General features: G+C 34.9%; 2 protein-coding genes across 8 annotated transcripts in view; one reads left to right on the top strand and one right to left on the bottom strand.

Annotated features, from left to right (window-relative positions):
• RB1 (RB transcriptional corepressor 1) overlaps positions 1–17,931 on the bottom strand; it is a 134,526-nt gene that overhangs the window by 35,593 nt on the left and 81,002 nt on the right. The window lies entirely within an intron of this gene.
• LPAR6 (lysophosphatidic acid receptor 6) lies at positions 8,068–10,096 on the top strand. The gene has a single exon (XM_082675529.1). The coding sequence runs from the start codon at positions 8,717–8,719 to the stop codon at positions 9,749–9,751; it is 1,035 nt and encodes a 344-aa protein (XP_082531655.1). The 5' UTR covers positions 8,068–8,716; the 3' UTR covers positions 9,752–10,096.

Below are 17,931 nucleotides of genomic sequence, written 5' to 3'. Positions count from 1 at the left end.
CAATTGCCATGAAAATCTTGGGGACATGAACCTGGTGAGTGAAGTGATGGAAGATGAGGCTGGAAATACAGATTGAGAAGAGCCTTTTATAAGACTGTTTAACAGTTAAAGGTTAATTCTCTGAGATACCCACATGATTTATTCCTTCACTTCTTTCAAGTCTTTCTTCATGTGTCCCCTTATCAACAGGCCCTTCCTAGAACTCCCTACATAGAATACCTCCTTTTTCCTCCTGAATGTATTTTTCTTCAGAGAACTTATCACCATATGGCCAACTGTATAACTGCTTGTTTATTGATTGCCTGTCTCTCCAAAATAAAATATAAGCTCAGGAATTCTGTTACATTTGCTGCTATACATCTATCACCTAGAAGAGCACTTGGCACACAGTTGGCACTCAGTAAATATTTGCTCTTGAATAAACAAATAAATATAAGCATACCAAAGATAAAGATAACATAAGCAGGAAAAATAACTTAAATGTGCTTATCCTATTTACCTATCCATTTAACCAGGACAACAAGCCAGCAACTTCTTTTCTTTCTTTTTTTTTTTTTTTTTTTGGTCAGCCTGAAACAGTCCACTTCTGTTTAGCTAAAAACTAGAACAACAAAAGGCTTGGCTTTAAAGGGGGTCCTTTTGTAGAGTCAGTCATTCCGGGCTTTGTTTGTAACCTTTCTGAGGCAACACTGGTAACATCTGGCACTGACAGGAAATCCTCAAAATTTCCAAGAGTGTGAAATCAGTTGATTAAAATGAACATACTGGCAAAACCAGTAAAAAGAAGTGATCATGGAAACTTTGTTCTGGGAATGGATTACTAGTGGCTTAGAATCTTACTGATTAATTCTTCCATATGCCTTTGGGTATTAATATCTGTCAAAGAGTCAATCTTCTTCTTTGAATTCTGGCTGGGTTAAAAGCAAAACATCTACATAAATGCTTAAAGTCAGATGTGTTTCTGCTTTTAAATGTATTTGCAATAGTGTTCACGGAACTAGATCTTAAAAATCTGTCACTTGTAAAAATAAAAAAAAAAGGAAAAAAAGAAATTTAATCAAATTTATATATTCATTCCTCTTCTAGGAATTTAGAGTGAAACTAGTTATGAGGCATTCTTGAGAGAATTGAGGAGATAGTCACTCAAATCATTTTCTGTGTTTTTGGCTGAGAAAGACATGACTATACGTATGTGGGACTATACCGACATTATTACCAGGCACAGCTCTAGTCTTTAAGACTTGGAATTGGAAACTTTTATTCAACTTTAAAGGCTAGCCTTCTCTAGACATCGTCTGCTCTGAAGACCTTTTAATTGACTTGGTTGACTCTCATCTCCATGCTGTACAAACATATGTTGTTAGCCGTACTGCAATTATTTCTTTGTTTTTTAACCCTAAGTGATTACATGAATATGTCTTAAAAGTGAGACATTTTAACTAAGTACTGTGGAAGTACAGAAAAGGAATTGATGAGATTGAAAGGTCTCCACAGAAAAATGGGATAAGATTTTAAGAGGGGAAAACGAAGGAATGGGGAACAGGAAGACAGGAAAAAAGGAGGAAGGGACAACTCAAGTGCTGACAGTGATAAACATGCTTGCTCAAGTTTTAAGTCTTATACCGCATTCCTGCTTCTCTTAATTTCCTTTATCTCTTTGCTTGAACCTGCTACAAGCATCATTCCCGTGCACTTTTACTTTGCTATAAACCATTATCCATTACCTTTTAAATCTTTCTTCTACTCCTACCCAACCCTACAAGCTGATTCAACGCTTTGAACTTGGGCAGATGACTCATGCTCCAGTAAAGAGTAACATAAAGTGTTAAGTGTTTGCAGTAATGACAGAAAGGTAAATCATTTTCAAATGGTATCAATATAATAATACTAAGTTTGTCTAGAATTTAATAAATTTTCCTGTTAGGCTAAAAGATCTTTTTATATAAAATAAACATATTCTATCAAGATAAATTATAAATATTTTCTCAAGCTGAGAAAGTTTTGTTTCTAAATCTAAATAGAAAATTTATCATTAACAGGCTTCAGAAAAATTCAAAACGAGAAAACTGTTTTCACAGGTACAAATTTGAGATGGAAAAAGGCCCTGAAGAAACACTTCTCATCAAGGCAAACATTTGCTGCATTCAAAATGAATAAAATAAATTTAGAATATTTTTCTTACATTTAAAATTTTCACTGTTCCACACTTTCTTTTAAACTTGAACATATTTACTTCACATACTTTCTCATCCAATTTTTTTATGTATCTCATATTCTCAACGTTATTTTAGGTACAACTCCAATTACGGCCATCAAAACTTTTAATGAGAGAATACTTTAAAGTTTTGAACAATTCCTCTTTGATCAATTTTATAGTAAAAGAACATAGTATCTTGTTTGTGTTTTGGAAAAGAAAGGTCTTTTAGAGAAGAATGTTATAGAAATATAAAGGAAGGGCTTTCTTTTAAATGTTTAATCTTGACAGCATGATAAGATATTAACAAAACTCTTCTCATACAATGAGACTCCTGGCTTAAGCAAAGAATAATTCTTGTACATATACAAACTGGTTTCAAAATTAGAAATCCTTAAACATAAAGAATGAAAAGTGACTTCTTGATTTGTTATACCTAAGAGTGAAAAAACCCAACCTAAAAGCTTAAGCATTCAAAGAACTGGAATCAGATATACAAACAGGAAAGCACCTTTGAACAGTCCAACTCCCTCACTATACAGCCAAGAAGCTAGAATCCTAGAAAGATCAAGTGAATGCATATTAAGCTTCTCTGATTCTCTGCTTCTGCTCTTAACACAACACTTTCTTACTTTCTTATTTATAATAAAAAGAGGAGTTCCCTGGTGGCGCAGTGGTTAAGAATCTGTCTGCCAATGCAGGGGACACGGGTTCAAGCCCTGGTCTGGGAAGATCCCACATGCTACGGAGCAACTAAGCCCGTGCGCCACAACTACTGAGCCTGCGCTCTAGAGCCTGCGAGCCACAACTACTGAGCCTGCGTGTCACAACTATTGAAGCCTGTGCGCTCCACAACAAGAGAAGCCACTGCAATGAGAAGCCCGCGCACTGCAACGAAGAGTAGCCCCCGCTCGCCGCAACTAGAGAAAGACCACGCATAGCAACGAAGACCCAACGCAGCCAAATATAAATAAATAAATTAAAAAGAAAAAGTAAAAAGGACAGAATAACCAAAAATAAATAAATAAATAAATACACAGATTAACATTTAATTGCCTACATACACACATCTTAACTTCATTTATAAAGAATCTGCATTAGCAACTAATAGTTTAAGATTCCTTTTAGGCTATCCATAGAAAAAGACTTTCAAAAGATTTCAATTTCCAGATACTTCAGTGGAATAGCCTACAGGATTTGCTAATCCTTCATTTCTTCAGACTGTGGTTTCTTACCTGTTCTTAGTCATAATCTTGTTTGAGAATCTAATCAAAGCCACAAGACCTGTCCCCAGGAGAGTGTATACAACAGGGGTTTCAGCGATTTTAAGGTCATCAGGTGAGATCCTTTGCACTATATTGTCAAATTTGCTTCAGCATAAACCACACTACCACATATATTTGGACTATCTTAATCTTCCAACAAATAATACATTCTCCCAGAACCACAATTTGACATTGGGTGCTTTTCCTAAATTGAGGGCCAACAAGAAATGGCATACGTTCTACCATTAGAACACAATCTGCTGTGGTTCATGTGTAAAGATTCACAATATATTTCTGAGATAAAGCAAAGTTTTTTCCTTGACACCCTGGAACATTTTCTTTCATTAAATGAAAACTACATAATCTACTATATTTTCCTTTTCTGCCTTGTGTCAAATGCAGCAGTTCCCCTTAGCCTAGATTTTTCTGCCCTTCTCACACTGCTCCTCCCACCCTTCTCTTTCCCATGTTGTACTGGCTTTTATTCTTTTACTAATGTGTTAATGAATTTGTGTTTTAAGATTTTTATTTATTGCTTTTTGCAAACATTTATTACATTCAAAATGAATAATTTTTAGGATAATGGATATGACTAATATTTAGAATAATTTTCCTCACATTTCTCACATTTAAAAACTTTAACTGTTCCACACTGACTTTCTTTTTAAACTTCTTAAATGTAGGTATAATTTCTATAAAATAAAAATCTTAAATATTTAGTTTCATCAGTTTGGACAGTTTTAAAATTATAATCTGCTTTAAATCCTTTTTGGAAGCAAGAAGGGTATAAATCAATAAATAGTTGATTCATTCATGACTTGATCTGTGTCTGTCTGGCAGGGGAAACTGGTGGGACTAGAAGTAAGACAAGATAAGACACCATAACAACTATATAGATAAGAGTGACAGGGTTAGTCTAAAAAGATAGCAGAGAAAATAAAAAAGGGACAACATAAAACTGGTATTACTATCAAGGCTAGAAATAACCAATATGAAAAAGAACAGAAAGGAAGAATGGCTGAGGAGCCCACTTTACACATTATTTGTTTATAACGGGTGTTCAACAAAGCCTATTTTGTTTTGTTTTGTTTGATGAAAAATTGCCCATGTTTTATTTTTTTTAACATCTTTATTGGAGTATAATTGCTTTACAATGGTGTGTTAGTTTCTGCTTTATAACAAAGTGAATCAGCTACACATGTACATATATCCCCATATCTCCTCCCTCTTGCGTCTCCCTCCCACCCTCCCTATCCCATCCCTCTAGGTGGTCACAAAGCACCGAGCTGATCTCCCTGTGCTATGCGGCTGCTTCCCACTAGCTATCTATTTTACGTTTGGTAGTGTATATATGTCCATGCCACTCTCTCACTTTGTCCCAGCTTACCCTTCCCCCTCCCCATACCCTCAAGTCCATTCTCTACGTTTGCATCTTTATTCCTGTCCTGCCCCTAGGTTCTTCAGGACCACTTTTTTTTTTTTTAGATTCCATATATATGTGTTAGCATACAGTATATGTTTTTCTCTTTCTGATTTACTTCACTCTGTATGACAGACCAAAGCCTATTTTCAATCAGGTATGAAAAAGTCAGATTTCTTGCCTTCTCAAAGCCACAGTTGTAGCAGAAATTTAGATAAGAACTCAGAAGTTACTCATATCCTTAAACTCAAAATAGTTAACAGAGTACTCCCTCTCAAACCGATAACAAAAAAATAAGTTACACAACTAAAACACAACTATACCATTACTATAGTGATGAATAAAACATGTACTTTATAGGCTAGCTGGTTATTGACCTGGCTTCTTGATGTAATAAAAATCTGTAAAGTGATGAGTTATATAATGAGATTCATTAAATTTCAAATCAGCTGTAGTCATTTCACCCCCTAAAAAAACTCATTCAAGAAACCAGCTGATTCCTAGACTTAACTTTTAGAAGTATACAAATCTCACACTAAACTGGTTTGGTCTCTATCACATACAAAAGCAACTATTAAATATCCTCGAGTCCTTGGATTCATTTAACTCCCTTTTGTAAGCAGTTACTCTATGGTTCTCAAATCTTAACCTAAGGAATTTTAAAGGTATCTAATTTCACTTTGGCTCCTTAATTAGAAGTCAAATTAAATGTCTTGAAAAATCTAGCATTCAATAATCTTCTTCCTGTTAAAACAGATAGTCCTTCTGCTATTGCTCTTCCTCAGTAGAAACAACTCTCAATAAAATTCCAGTTTATCAGTATAATTCATTCCTCAGTAAACATGTGAGTATCCACCAAGGGTCAAGCATTGTGTAAAACTGGAAATACAAACATATACTAATATACTGATAATAACAAAAAGTTTAATTCAACGAACAGTCATCTATTTTTAAGCACCAGTAACTCAAACATGAAAAAACTACAAATGAACAGTTAAGTGAGTATTAAGTCAAGTGAATGACATCATCAACATGTGGAAGAATATTCCAATGTAGAATTAGTACGTTTTATGGACAATGCCATATTCAAAATGAAGGTAAAAGTAAACAAATTCAGGGCACATAACTGCTTAAATTTCATTGTTTAATGATGACTAGAGAAGAGATTATCAATCTGAAAGTCGATTACTGAGAAACTATAACAGAAGTTTTTCTCCAGTAAGAACACAAGCTCATTAACTACTCTCTTCATTACTGTTCACTCTAGGTATCCACCTGTCTTCTTACATGAACACACACTACCTCTTTTCCATACCAACATGATACAAAGAAATTCAGCCCTTAAGGTTTTAAGTTTATTGGTTGTAATACTCATATTTTTTTGTGTCACTTGATTATAGGTAAATTTCCTAGTCAAAACAACAAAAATAGATTATAATTCAGGGGGGATTCATCAACAAACAACAAAAGTTGCTAAGCATGAGAGTGAAGCCCAAATTAAAAAGGTACAAAATCAGCACAAAACACGTTACTGAAAAATATTAGTTTTAAATTAGCTAAGTAATTTATGAAAGAAAAATAAACTGCTCTTAAATTTCTCAAATTTCCTTAATTGATACTCGAAAGGAAGGCCTTCAGCCCAAATGAAACCAAACTAAAAAATAATAACAGTAAATCACAACTGGATATAGCCTTTTCTGAAAAATGGTAATTTAAAATAAAAGAAACATGTATGTGTCCACAGGTTGTGATATCCTCAATCCCTGAGGAAATAACATCTACATTCAACTACCCCTTTCCCACACATACTTTCTTCTGATTTCTTTGGGCTTTAAAAAATGAGTATACTTTAAATACATAGAGAGAAACCACTCACATGAGCTTTTAAATGAAAACAAAATCTGACCCATATTCCAATACATAGTTAATGTCATATTAAGAGGGGTAAAGGGAGGGCTGGAGGGAATTAAAATTCCAAACCTAAAACTTAGCCAAGTAGTATAACTTTTATTTTCCAAAATTTATTTCAATGAATTTAGGGAAAAAAATTTTTGTTAAAAGACACAATTTTGTGCTGTAAGATTAATACCACACCAAACATAAACATTTTAAAATTTATTCTTTGATCCGCCTGCCAATGCAGGAGACATGGGTTCAAGCCGTGGTCCGGGAAGATCCCACATGCCGCAGAGCAACTAAGCCCATGCGCCACAACCACTGAGTCTGTGCTCTAGAGCCCGTGAGCCACAACTACTGAGCCCGTGCACCACAACTACTGAGCCCGCATGCTGCAACTACTGAAGCCCGCGTGCCTAGAGCCCGTGCTCTGCAACAAGAGAAGCCACTGCAATGAGAAGCACGCACACCATGATGAAGAGTAGCCCCCCGCTCGCTGCAACTAGAGAAAGCCTGCGCACAGCAATGAAGACCCAACACAGCCAAAAATAAATAAATTTATAAAAAATAAAATAAAGTTTATTCTTTGGTGGAAGTGATTTAAAAAATTGGAAGTGCTATAAAATATTAATTTAATTTTATAGGAAAGAGGTAAGAATGTGAGAAAATTGTTTATCAAAAAGTAAAGAGATCCAGGATTGGAGCCACTCACAATCATGGGAATTAAATTAAATCTTGAGGAGCAATTATGGAAAACAGAAGCCAAGAGTGGCAAAACTTGGTCTCTCAACTCAAATCCTTTTTATAACTAAAGATTCAATTTTTCTTATACAGTCAGTAAACAGATTTTTAAAATGTCATATTAAGATATCACTAACAATTTCAGTTTATAAATACACATACACATTTTAGTTCCAAAAAAAAGTCATATCCAAAACACAAAAGCAATCACATACTGATTTTTGTCCTCTCTCAATTACTACTACCAAAAAGAAAGAAAGAATAAAAAGAAAAAAAAAAAAAAGAAAAGAAAACTCCCTGAGAGGTGGCCAACATTCCAGAGGCATTTCTGCATAAAAAGAGGTAATGGGCAGACTGCTCAGCTAAACTGTCAGTGGCCCTTTGCAAGCCTCCTAGGTGTATTCCCAGCAGACACGTTATCAGATTAAAGGAACTGCAAACAAACTGGGCTGAAACCTTTCTTTGTCCAAGTCCAGCCTCTTCTTCCTGTGATGTCATACTACAAATCTAGCACGCCTTTCGTTTTCTCTTCAGAGAAAGCCCATCTCACAATACAGCTGGTAACCGAGGAAAAGGCCTCGATTCAGCAAGAGCTAACACGCTTAGGAATTTATTTCAGAACCTTTGAAAGACTCCTCTGCTTACCACCATCTGGGATCCACTGCAGGAATACGGAAGAGGAAAACCTCATTTAGAAGGAAGGAGCAAGAAGTAAATGAGACCGAACTGGGAATGTTTAAGTCTCTGAAACTTTGCATTGAAAAGCAAAATAAGATTGCTAACTTTAGCTTGAACATTCTGGAGCATAAAGAAACTTTCATTTTGGAACATTCATCTTAACTGAAACTGAAGTTTACCAGACGAATAGTTTTCTTCCATCTCAGAACACAGCTTTTATTTAAAATTTATAATCCAATGGATTGGCTTCACTGACTGCGTTTTTTAAACGTAGCGCTGGAATCACGGATTTTCTGGAGATTTGAAAATGAAAATATTTTCTTATTGAAGAACCAAGTGGAAACTTTACAGCAACAAATTTCATGTCTCTTTTGGAGGAAAAAGAAATATTTATAAAATCACGCAAAGATCCAAAGGATTTGCAAATACATTGGAGGTTATAAAGGGGTCACAATCTGAATACCAAAGGAGACCGCAGCTGACCAAAGGACTTCAACACTGTAAACTGGACGTGCCTTTATAATGGTAAGCAATAACAGCTCCCACTGCGTCTATGATGATTCCTTTAAGTACACTTTGTACGGGTGCATGTTTAGCATGGTGTTTGTGCTTGGGTTAATATCCAACTGTGTTGCCATACACATTTTCGTCTGCGCTCTCAAAGTGCGAAATGAAACAACAACATATATGATTAACTTGGCAATGTCAGACTTGCTTTTCGTTTTTACTTTACCCTTCAGGATATTTTACTTTGCAACACGGAATTGGCCATTTGGAGATTTACTTTGTAAAATTTCAGTGATGCTGTTTTATACCAACATGTACGGAAGCATTCTTTTCTTAACCTGTATTAGTGCCGACCGATTTCTGGCAATCGTCTACCCATTTAAGTCAAAGACTCTAAGAACCAAACGAAATGCAAAAATCGTTTGCATTGCTGTATGGTTAACTGTGATGGGAGGAAGTGCACCAGCAGTTTTTTTTCAGTCTACCCACTCTCAGGGTAACAATACCTCAGAAGCCTGCTTTGAAAATTTCCCAGAAGCCACATGGAAAACATATCTCTCAAGGATTGTAATTTTCATCGAAATAGTGGGATTTTTTATTCCTCTAATTTTAAACGTAACTTGTTCTAGTATGGTGCTAAGAACTTTAAATAAACCTCTTACATTAAGTAGAAGCAAAATAAACAAAACTAAGGTTTTAAGAATGATTTTTGTACATTTGGTCATATTCTGTTTCTGTTTCGTGCCTTACAACATCAACCTTATTTTATATTCTCTTATGAGAACACAGACGTTTGTTAATTGCTCAGCAGCAACAGCGGTAAGGACCATGTACCCAATCACTCTCTGCATTGCTGTTTTAAACTGTTGCTTTGACCCTATAGTTTACTACTTCACGTCAGACACGATTCAGAATTCAATAAAAATGAAAAACTGGTCTACCAGGAGAAGCGACTCCAGATTCTCTGAAGTTCAAGGCACAGAGAACTTTATTCAACATAACCTACAGACCTTAAAAAATAAGATATTTGACAACGAATCTACAATATAAGCTGCCTTAAATAAAACCACCGGGACTTCACTGGGACAGAACCTCCAAGTTCCTTCAACTGTGAAAAGTGTTTTCTTAGACAACTATTTCTCCACCTCTGAAAGAAAATAAACATGTGGACATTTTAAAGTTTTTCATTTTAAAAAAATGTATTCGATGTGTTAAGCATTAAAACGTATTCTACTCTTGTATATACTCCATTTTATTTTTCTGAGCCATTTTGATTTGTACCTTCCTCTTCATTAAAAAAAAAAAAATCCCTAAAGTTGTTCAAACTCTAAAAGAAACTATGATGTAAGTCATGTGGTGACCATCTGTATGGTCTTTGAATGTCTTAGTAATTTTATACTGGATAATTAACAAATATTAAAAGTTTCATTTAAGTGTTTAATACTTTTATTCAGTATATATCTAATTTTGATTTCAATCTGAATTGAAACTACTAATCATGTTTCTTAAACTATAACAACATAAATGAGAAAGAGTAATTTGAAATATTCAGTAAGCGTTTTTACAGCATTTTTCAAAAAACAGTAAAGAATGTAGTGTTCTGTAGAATGACATACTGACACTATTTGAGTCTCTCAAGCAGTCACACTCAGAGATAATATTTAGGATTTTGTCTTTGTATGCAATTCGTAAAAAGCAGATGCTATCCACACAGTATAGTATGTTTTAAAATTACTCTTTTGATCCATTTTCTGCATTTAACAGCAGCCAATTTAAAAATGATATATGCCACAAAAACTGAGAAAGGAGGAAACTAACAAAATGTTATTTTGCTAAGTAAATTAAAAGAAAATACTATTACAGGTACACTTTAAAGGTATATTTATGTCACAATAAATAACCTGTATTTTAAGTATTTTAGATCAGAGAAGCAACCTAGATAGTGAGCTATAATACTTGGCACTTAGAAAGTGATCAATATATATCTTTTGACCACTGAAGCCACTGAATAGCTGAATATATTATTTCAAGTAGGCAAAATGTTACTGTATGTCAAAATAATTTATGAAGTAAGGACATAGTTCCTTCTATAAAAAGCAGCAAAACTGCAGGGCCAAATAACTAAGTACAATTACATTTTCATTTCACTAAACATAAAAAAGGTATTGCTTTGAGCTATAATTTAGATATAAAGCGCCAATTACACTGAAACTTTTTCATTTTCCAACACATCTTTTTGTACAAATTCAAGCAGTTTTCCAAAGTTAGCTAAAAAAATATTCTTTTTACTTGAGAAGAAAGACATATAATTAAATTTAGCATTCAATGTATCTGATTTTTACATTTTCAATCTTCCAAGTCCTGAATACAACTTTGGACAAACACTCTTTGTTTTAAAGATTTAAATTTGATTTTTGCTGTTCTCTGGATTTGAGCTGCAATGACTTCAAATAAATTATAGTAAGTAAGTAAGCTAAATAAGCAAACCTGTTTTCAAAAAAATAACAGTGGGGGATTTTCTTTAAAGAGCTATAACTTCCTTTAGATAAACCTGAAGCAAAATAAATCCTTAAAAAAAAAAAAAACTAGTGAAGAAATTAAGCATAGTTCTTTATATCCCAAGAGAAGTATATATGTTGTAAACATGTTTTCTTCAACTGATGCTGAAGTGATTTTATTTGATATTCTTCAGAAAAAACAAATACATTAAGCACTCTAAACACATATTTTTGAGTTGGAAAGCAACTAACAACTTAACGATGTGGAAGAAACGGGCAGTGAGTTTGTAACAGATTTCTCAGAACTTTCCTCGGCTTAAATATCTGTAAGCAAGATCTCAAAGCATGGATGCTATTTTAAAATACAAGCAAAATAGTCATCAGATAGTTGTTGTTACTGTGCTCACTGGAGAAATTTTTGTTGCCCGCTTGTCAACAGGAAGATGAGTCCAAAGTTTTATAAGATTCTTCACAAAGTAATACATAACAGATAAATATTAGTTTTCTTATCCAGAACTTCAAATCCTGGGTAAATCTTAACTACAGGGACAGAAAGGGTACTAAAGTTATTTTCCTCTGTTAGCACTGCACTTTAAAGTAAATTATACATTTAGAAGGTTTTCTCTTTCCCCTTTACCCAGAAAACCTGTATTTAAGGAACTCTGAGAATTCACTTTTTGTTTCCTTAGAGTGACAATACAACCCCCCCGCCCCGCCCCGCAGACACTGTGCCCACTGTTTTTAACATCTTTATAAAAGAGTAGATAATTTATCTAATCTTCCTTTCCATATTAACTTCCCTCAAAGGAAAAGAAGTAAGACGAAAAAAGTTTTGAGGTGTGGAAAACAGCTTTCCAGCATCCTAATGATGGGCTCTGAACTTAGAAATGATCTTTTCTAAGAAAATATCATCCAAGTAGCTAGTTTACCAAAACAATGTATGAAAATATATGTATTATATCCATATATTAAAAGGAACTTAAGACACTACTTTATCAAGGAGTTTTGTCTTCATATTCTACATTCGAAATACCGAAAGTAAATTTGAGGTATAAATCTTAATTATAGAATTGGTATTTAAAGAATCAGTCACTCATTTGAGGAACATAAAATAGAAAACTGAACATCAGCAAATTTCATATACCCAATTGAGAAACATTTAATTTATGACTGGTATGCAGCTAGCAAGAATCTGAAGCAATTGCAATTTTGGACCTCTGATGAACGAGGTACTTGGTCTTTTGTCAATGTATTAATGCCTTGCAATGCCTTGCAAAATCTTAACTATCTCCCAACACCCAAACTTTTTAATGTCTGCATGCCAAATCCAACCGCAGATGTCACAAATGAGGGAAGATGTGACCTGTGTGCTCTTAGTTGTGAATGAACTTTTATATATAAGATTTTATAAATAGTGCTTCCTAGTGGATGAATTTTAAGGTAATCCTAAGGGAAATTGTTTTTAAAAAGCTCTTTTGAGCTATCCTGAAAACCAAATCATCCATTTATAACATGACTTCTAAGAAATAAATTCCAAATTAAAAAGAACAAATGGACAAATTTAAGGACACAGAATATATTTAAATCAACAAGATTATTTAATGATCAACAATATTTCTTAAATAGCAGCATTTTCCAGAGATCAACATACACACTGTCCTAAAAATCACTAATTCTCAAATTTCTATTTTATCTCTTTCTTCATCTTTTTTTCTTGATGTCTGCTACCCATTTTTTGACAGTCAATTTTATAAAAGTACAAAGAATATCAATTAAACAGGGCAACAGACAGGGATAATTAAAGAGTATGAAATTAACTCCAGGCAAACTTTTTTAGCAAGTCTTTCCCCTTCCTCCATCTCTCAAAAAGATTTATTCCAGGGACTTACCTGGTGGCGCAGTGGTTAAGAATCCACCTGCCAATGCAGGGGACACAGGTTCGAGCCCTGGTCCAGGAAGATCCCACATGCCGCGGAGCAACTAACCCGTGCGCCACAACTACTGAGCCTGCGCTCTAAAGCCTGTGAGCCACAACTACTGAGACCGTGAGCCACAACTACTGAAGCTCATGCGCCTAGAGCCCGTGCTCTGCAACAAGAGAAGCCACTGCAATAAGAAGCCCACACAGCGCAACGAAGAGTAGCCCCCACTCGCCGCAACTAGAGAAAGCCAGCAACAAAGACCCAAGACAGACAAAAATAAATAAATAAATAAATTTATTAAAAAAAAAAAAAAGGATTTATTCCAGTAACTCCTTAAAAGCGTACAAAATTATCAGTGCTAGAAGCAGTGGCCAAAACAGAATTCAAGATGCAGGACTGCAGAAGTAGAGATAATTCATGAATTTAATAATCAGTTTTTAAACTCAAAACTTGCTTTACTCATATAGATTCAACCAATCAGATACCTTTTGAAAATAATTAAAGTTAAATAAATATTTATGGCCAACAGGAACATGAAAAGATGTTCAACATCACTAATTATTAGGGAAATGCAAATCAAAACCACAATATCACTTCACACCTGTCAGAATGACTATTCTCAAACCGTGTTGACGAGGATGTGAAGAAAAGGGAACCCTCCTGCAGTGCTGGTGGAAATGTAAACTGGTGTAGCAACTATGGAAAACAGTATGGAGATTCCTCAAAAAATTAAGAATAGAACTATTATATGATCTAGCTGTTCCCCTTGTGAGTATTTATCTGAAGAATACAAAAACACTCATTTGAAAAGATACATACACCTCTATCGTCACTGTACCATTATTTACAATAGCCAAGATATGGAAACCACCTAAAAGCCCATCAATGGATTAATGGATAAAGAATTTGTTATATATTTGTTTGAATAAATGGTACTCAGCCATAAAAAAAAAAAAAAGTCTTGCCATTTGCGACAACATGGATGGATCTAGGAGGTATTCTGCTAAGTGAAATAAGTCAGATGGAGAAAGATAAATACCAAATGATTTTACTCATGTGGAATCTAAGAAAACAAAACAAATGAACAAACAAAATAAAAACAGACTTAAAAGATACAGAGAACAGACTGGTGATTACTAGAGAGAAAGGGCTAAGGGGTGGGTGAATTGGGTGAAGGGGATTTACTGTATGGTGATCAATGGTCACTAGATTTTTGGTGATGATCTTTTTGTAATGTATCCAGCCGTCAAATTACAATGCTGTACATGTGAAATTTATATAATATTATATACCAATTTTACCTAAATAAAAATAGGAATATCTACAAAAAAAAAAGAATGAGAAACAAATATGTGTTTTTACAGCAAAGTTACAGTTATTAGCCATAGGGTGAATGTGCTGAGTTCCATTATCTTCCTATCAAAATGAATTCTGGTAAATTCATAATTTAAAACTGAAAGAGTCTGGAGGTCATCTGATACAACTACTTCACCTTAGGTAGAAGAAACTGAAGAACTAAAAGGCTAAGTAACTTCATAAGGTCACATACAAGTTAAGGTAGAGCCAGGTAAGAATCTGGTTTTTCTGACTTGTCTATTCCTTTAATGGTGGTAAGGGGAGTAGCACATGCAAAGGCCCTGCTGGAGAGAACATGGTATATTGAAAGGATTAAACCAAATCCAAAGTGACTGAAGATCTAGGGCTGAGATCTTACACAGGCCATGATACAGCCACGTTAAGATCTGAGGAGATGTGGGAAGCCCTGAAGGATTTCAAGTAGAAGGACAGACATGATTACATTTGCATTTCAAAAAATCCCATCCCTCTGATTATAAGGTAGAGATGCATCTGTCTTCAGCAAAAAGAAAAAAACAATCACAATAAGAGCTATATTTATTCAACTGAAATTTAAAGAGATTCTCTTATCCTTTATTTTGATTATATCCTTTCCCCCTTATTAAAATGGACTTTCTTTTTGAAACGATGGAGATGACGATGGGAAGAATATTTTAATGTTGTTACTTGGCAAAATTAAGTGAGAAGCCCTTGTGGAGAAATTGATACATTCATATACTGCTGGTGGGAAACAAAATGGTACAACTCTAATGGATGGGAATCTGGCAATACCTAACACACACACACACACACACACACACACACACACACACATCCCACTTCTAGGTATTTACCCTGAAGACACACTTTCAATAATATAAAAATACATATGTACAAGGTGCAGCACTATTTGAAACTGCAAAACACTGGAAACTCCCTAGATGTCCAAGCACAGAAAATTGGTTGAATAAATTATTGCACATGTACACAGTGTAGTGCTATGCAGCTTTAATAAGGAATTAAAAAGAGCTCTATGAACTGATATGGAGGAGTAATTTCCAGAAAGTGTTGTTAAATGAAAAAAGTAAAGTGTAAAAGAGTACATATAGTATACTACCTTTTTTGTAAGAAAAAGGCCAAATAAGAAAGCATACATATATCTGCTTGTTTTACAAAAAGAAACACAAGAAACCAAAACAGAAAATAATAATAAGGAACGGGATGAGAAACAGTATAGAAGAGATATGGAAGGTTATGACACTTACCTATGTGTAAGATTTGGGGAAGCATGTTAATACTGTACATCAGGAATCAGAAAACCTTTTCTTCAAGGGTTATACGTAAATATTTTAGGCCTGCAGGCTACACAGTCCTGCTGCAACTTCTCATCTCCGCATCACAGTGCAAGAGCAGCCACAGACAACAGAAATGAGCGAGCATGGCTGCGCTCCAGTAAGACTGTATGTGCAAAGTCGAGTGGCTGGCCTGTGGGCTGTGTGTGCCACCTCCTGTGCTACAGTCAGAAAACTAAGGATAACACGGATGGGAGAGAAAGAGAAAATACCTAGAACTCCTCCTCTATTAGTGCCTGGCACATAACAGGTCTCTGCAATTCACTGCTGAATGAATAAACCTTAAAGTTCTATTAAAAGATGGACCGGAGTTCTAGTCAGGGCTTTGCTACAAACTAGTATAACTATGTTGACCCCTTCATCTCATCTAAGAGGTTTGGACTAGATAACATGTAAGGTCCATGCCATGTCTCACATACTGTTTCTCATTCTAGTCAGTTAAGACGTCCATCCATTCCTTCCTTTTAATAACCACTATCACCACTGTTCCCATGTAACACTGGGACTACTGCGGTTGCTCCCTCGCTCAGCCTGCTTTCTAGTTTCTTCCCTCAACCCATCCACGATAGATCAACCAGATTCACCTATTAAATCACCACTTTATGCTGGTCACTTACTGTTCAATTTTAAAAGGTGTCAGACTCTCCATTGACTGAGAGGAAAAATCCAGCTTTAAAGTACCAAATTGTCCAAAATATGGCCCTGACCTACTCAATTTTCTGGTTTCTGTCTTCCAAACATGATTCTTCCACTGCAGGTTGGTCCCCTACTTGTCCTGTATTTATAACTCTCACTTTTTTGACTCTAGATATTTAGACACATGACACACTACTTGCTCCTCCCCCACCCCAGTCTACCCCCTTCTCTGATGAAACCCTTTCCATCCTACAAGGCCCAGTTCAACTCCTAAACAAAACCTTTGATAATGAAGGTTTTTTATTGTCTTCATCACTTATTTGGTATCCTTTTTTCTTACTGCCTTTGTTAGCTATCTTTTTACATGGGCTATGTCTTATTTTCCTAACTAGACACCTCAACCTCCTTGAGGAAAGGGATTATGTTTTGTACTTTGTATTTTCCATAGCACATAACATAGGATTAAAATAGAGGGATCAGAGATTGAAATGAAGGGGCTTAGAGTTAAGAACAAATTAGATGTTACTTGCCTGCCAGACTGAAGATTCATTTTTAATAACCAATATTTACCTACACAGTACCTACTCCGTATTTATCAATGTCGTTCTAATACATGTCGCATACGTACCCACACACAAAAATGCAAAGAAACTTTTATTTCACCAAACCTATAGTTCATTCAATTCTTCAAAAACCCAAGGAAAAAAAGGCAAATTTTCCTTTGTCAATAGTACTCTGATACAAGAATTCAACTCCTGTAGTTATCACCATAACTCTTATTACTCGATTTATGAATCTTAAACTGTATCTGTTGAATCCCCACCATTTAAATGAGGTTATACAGTTGTTAAAAGAAACTATGTCTTGAAGACATTCTTCATGGAATTATTTGACTTCTCTTTTGGAATCACTGTTTTGTAGGCCTGCTGCATCCTAGGATTTTCCAGTTTTTTCCTCTCTGCACTCTTGTGACAGATTCACTCTTTCTTAGGTCTCATGATTTCTCCCTTCTAGGATTTCTTTTCTTTTTTTTTTTTAATTTGCTCAAGCATATTCTCTAGTAATTTTATTTTAAAATGGATGTTAAGAGATGAACTTTCTAAGAGATGAACTTTCTAAGTCCTTGCATGTCTGAAAACTGTTTCACTTTACCCTCCCGTTTGACGTGTAGGTCAGCTACAGAATTCTAGTTTATCAAACATCCAGTATTCCTGGTAAGAACTGCAATGCTGATCTGGATCTTATTCTACTGTAAATAATTTACTTCTTCTCTCTAGAACCTTTTTATAATTTTCTCATTGCCTATGGAATTCTGAATTTTCACGAGATGTATCCGTATTTATTCATCCTGCTTGGTACTCTGAGCCCTTTCCATCTGATGCCTCCCATCTCTGACTGGCTTAGAAACTTTTCTTCCATTAATTTTTTTTTTTTTTTTTTTTTTGGCTGCATTGGGTCTTCGTTGCTGCACGCGGGCTTTCTCTAGT

Source organism: Grampus griseus (assembly GCF_964374135.1).
Source record: "Grampus griseus genome assembly, chromosome: 18".
Classification (NCBI taxonomy): Eukaryota; Metazoa; Chordata; class Mammalia; order Artiodactyla; family Delphinidae; genus Grampus; species Grampus griseus.
This window is presented reverse-complemented; position numbering and strand designations above follow the sequence as displayed.

Coding starts and splice junctions, on each gene's coding strand:
- LPAR6 (XM_082675529.1), top strand. CDS start 8,717: ATGGTAAGCAATAACAGCTCCCACTGCGTCTATGATGATTCCTTTAAG.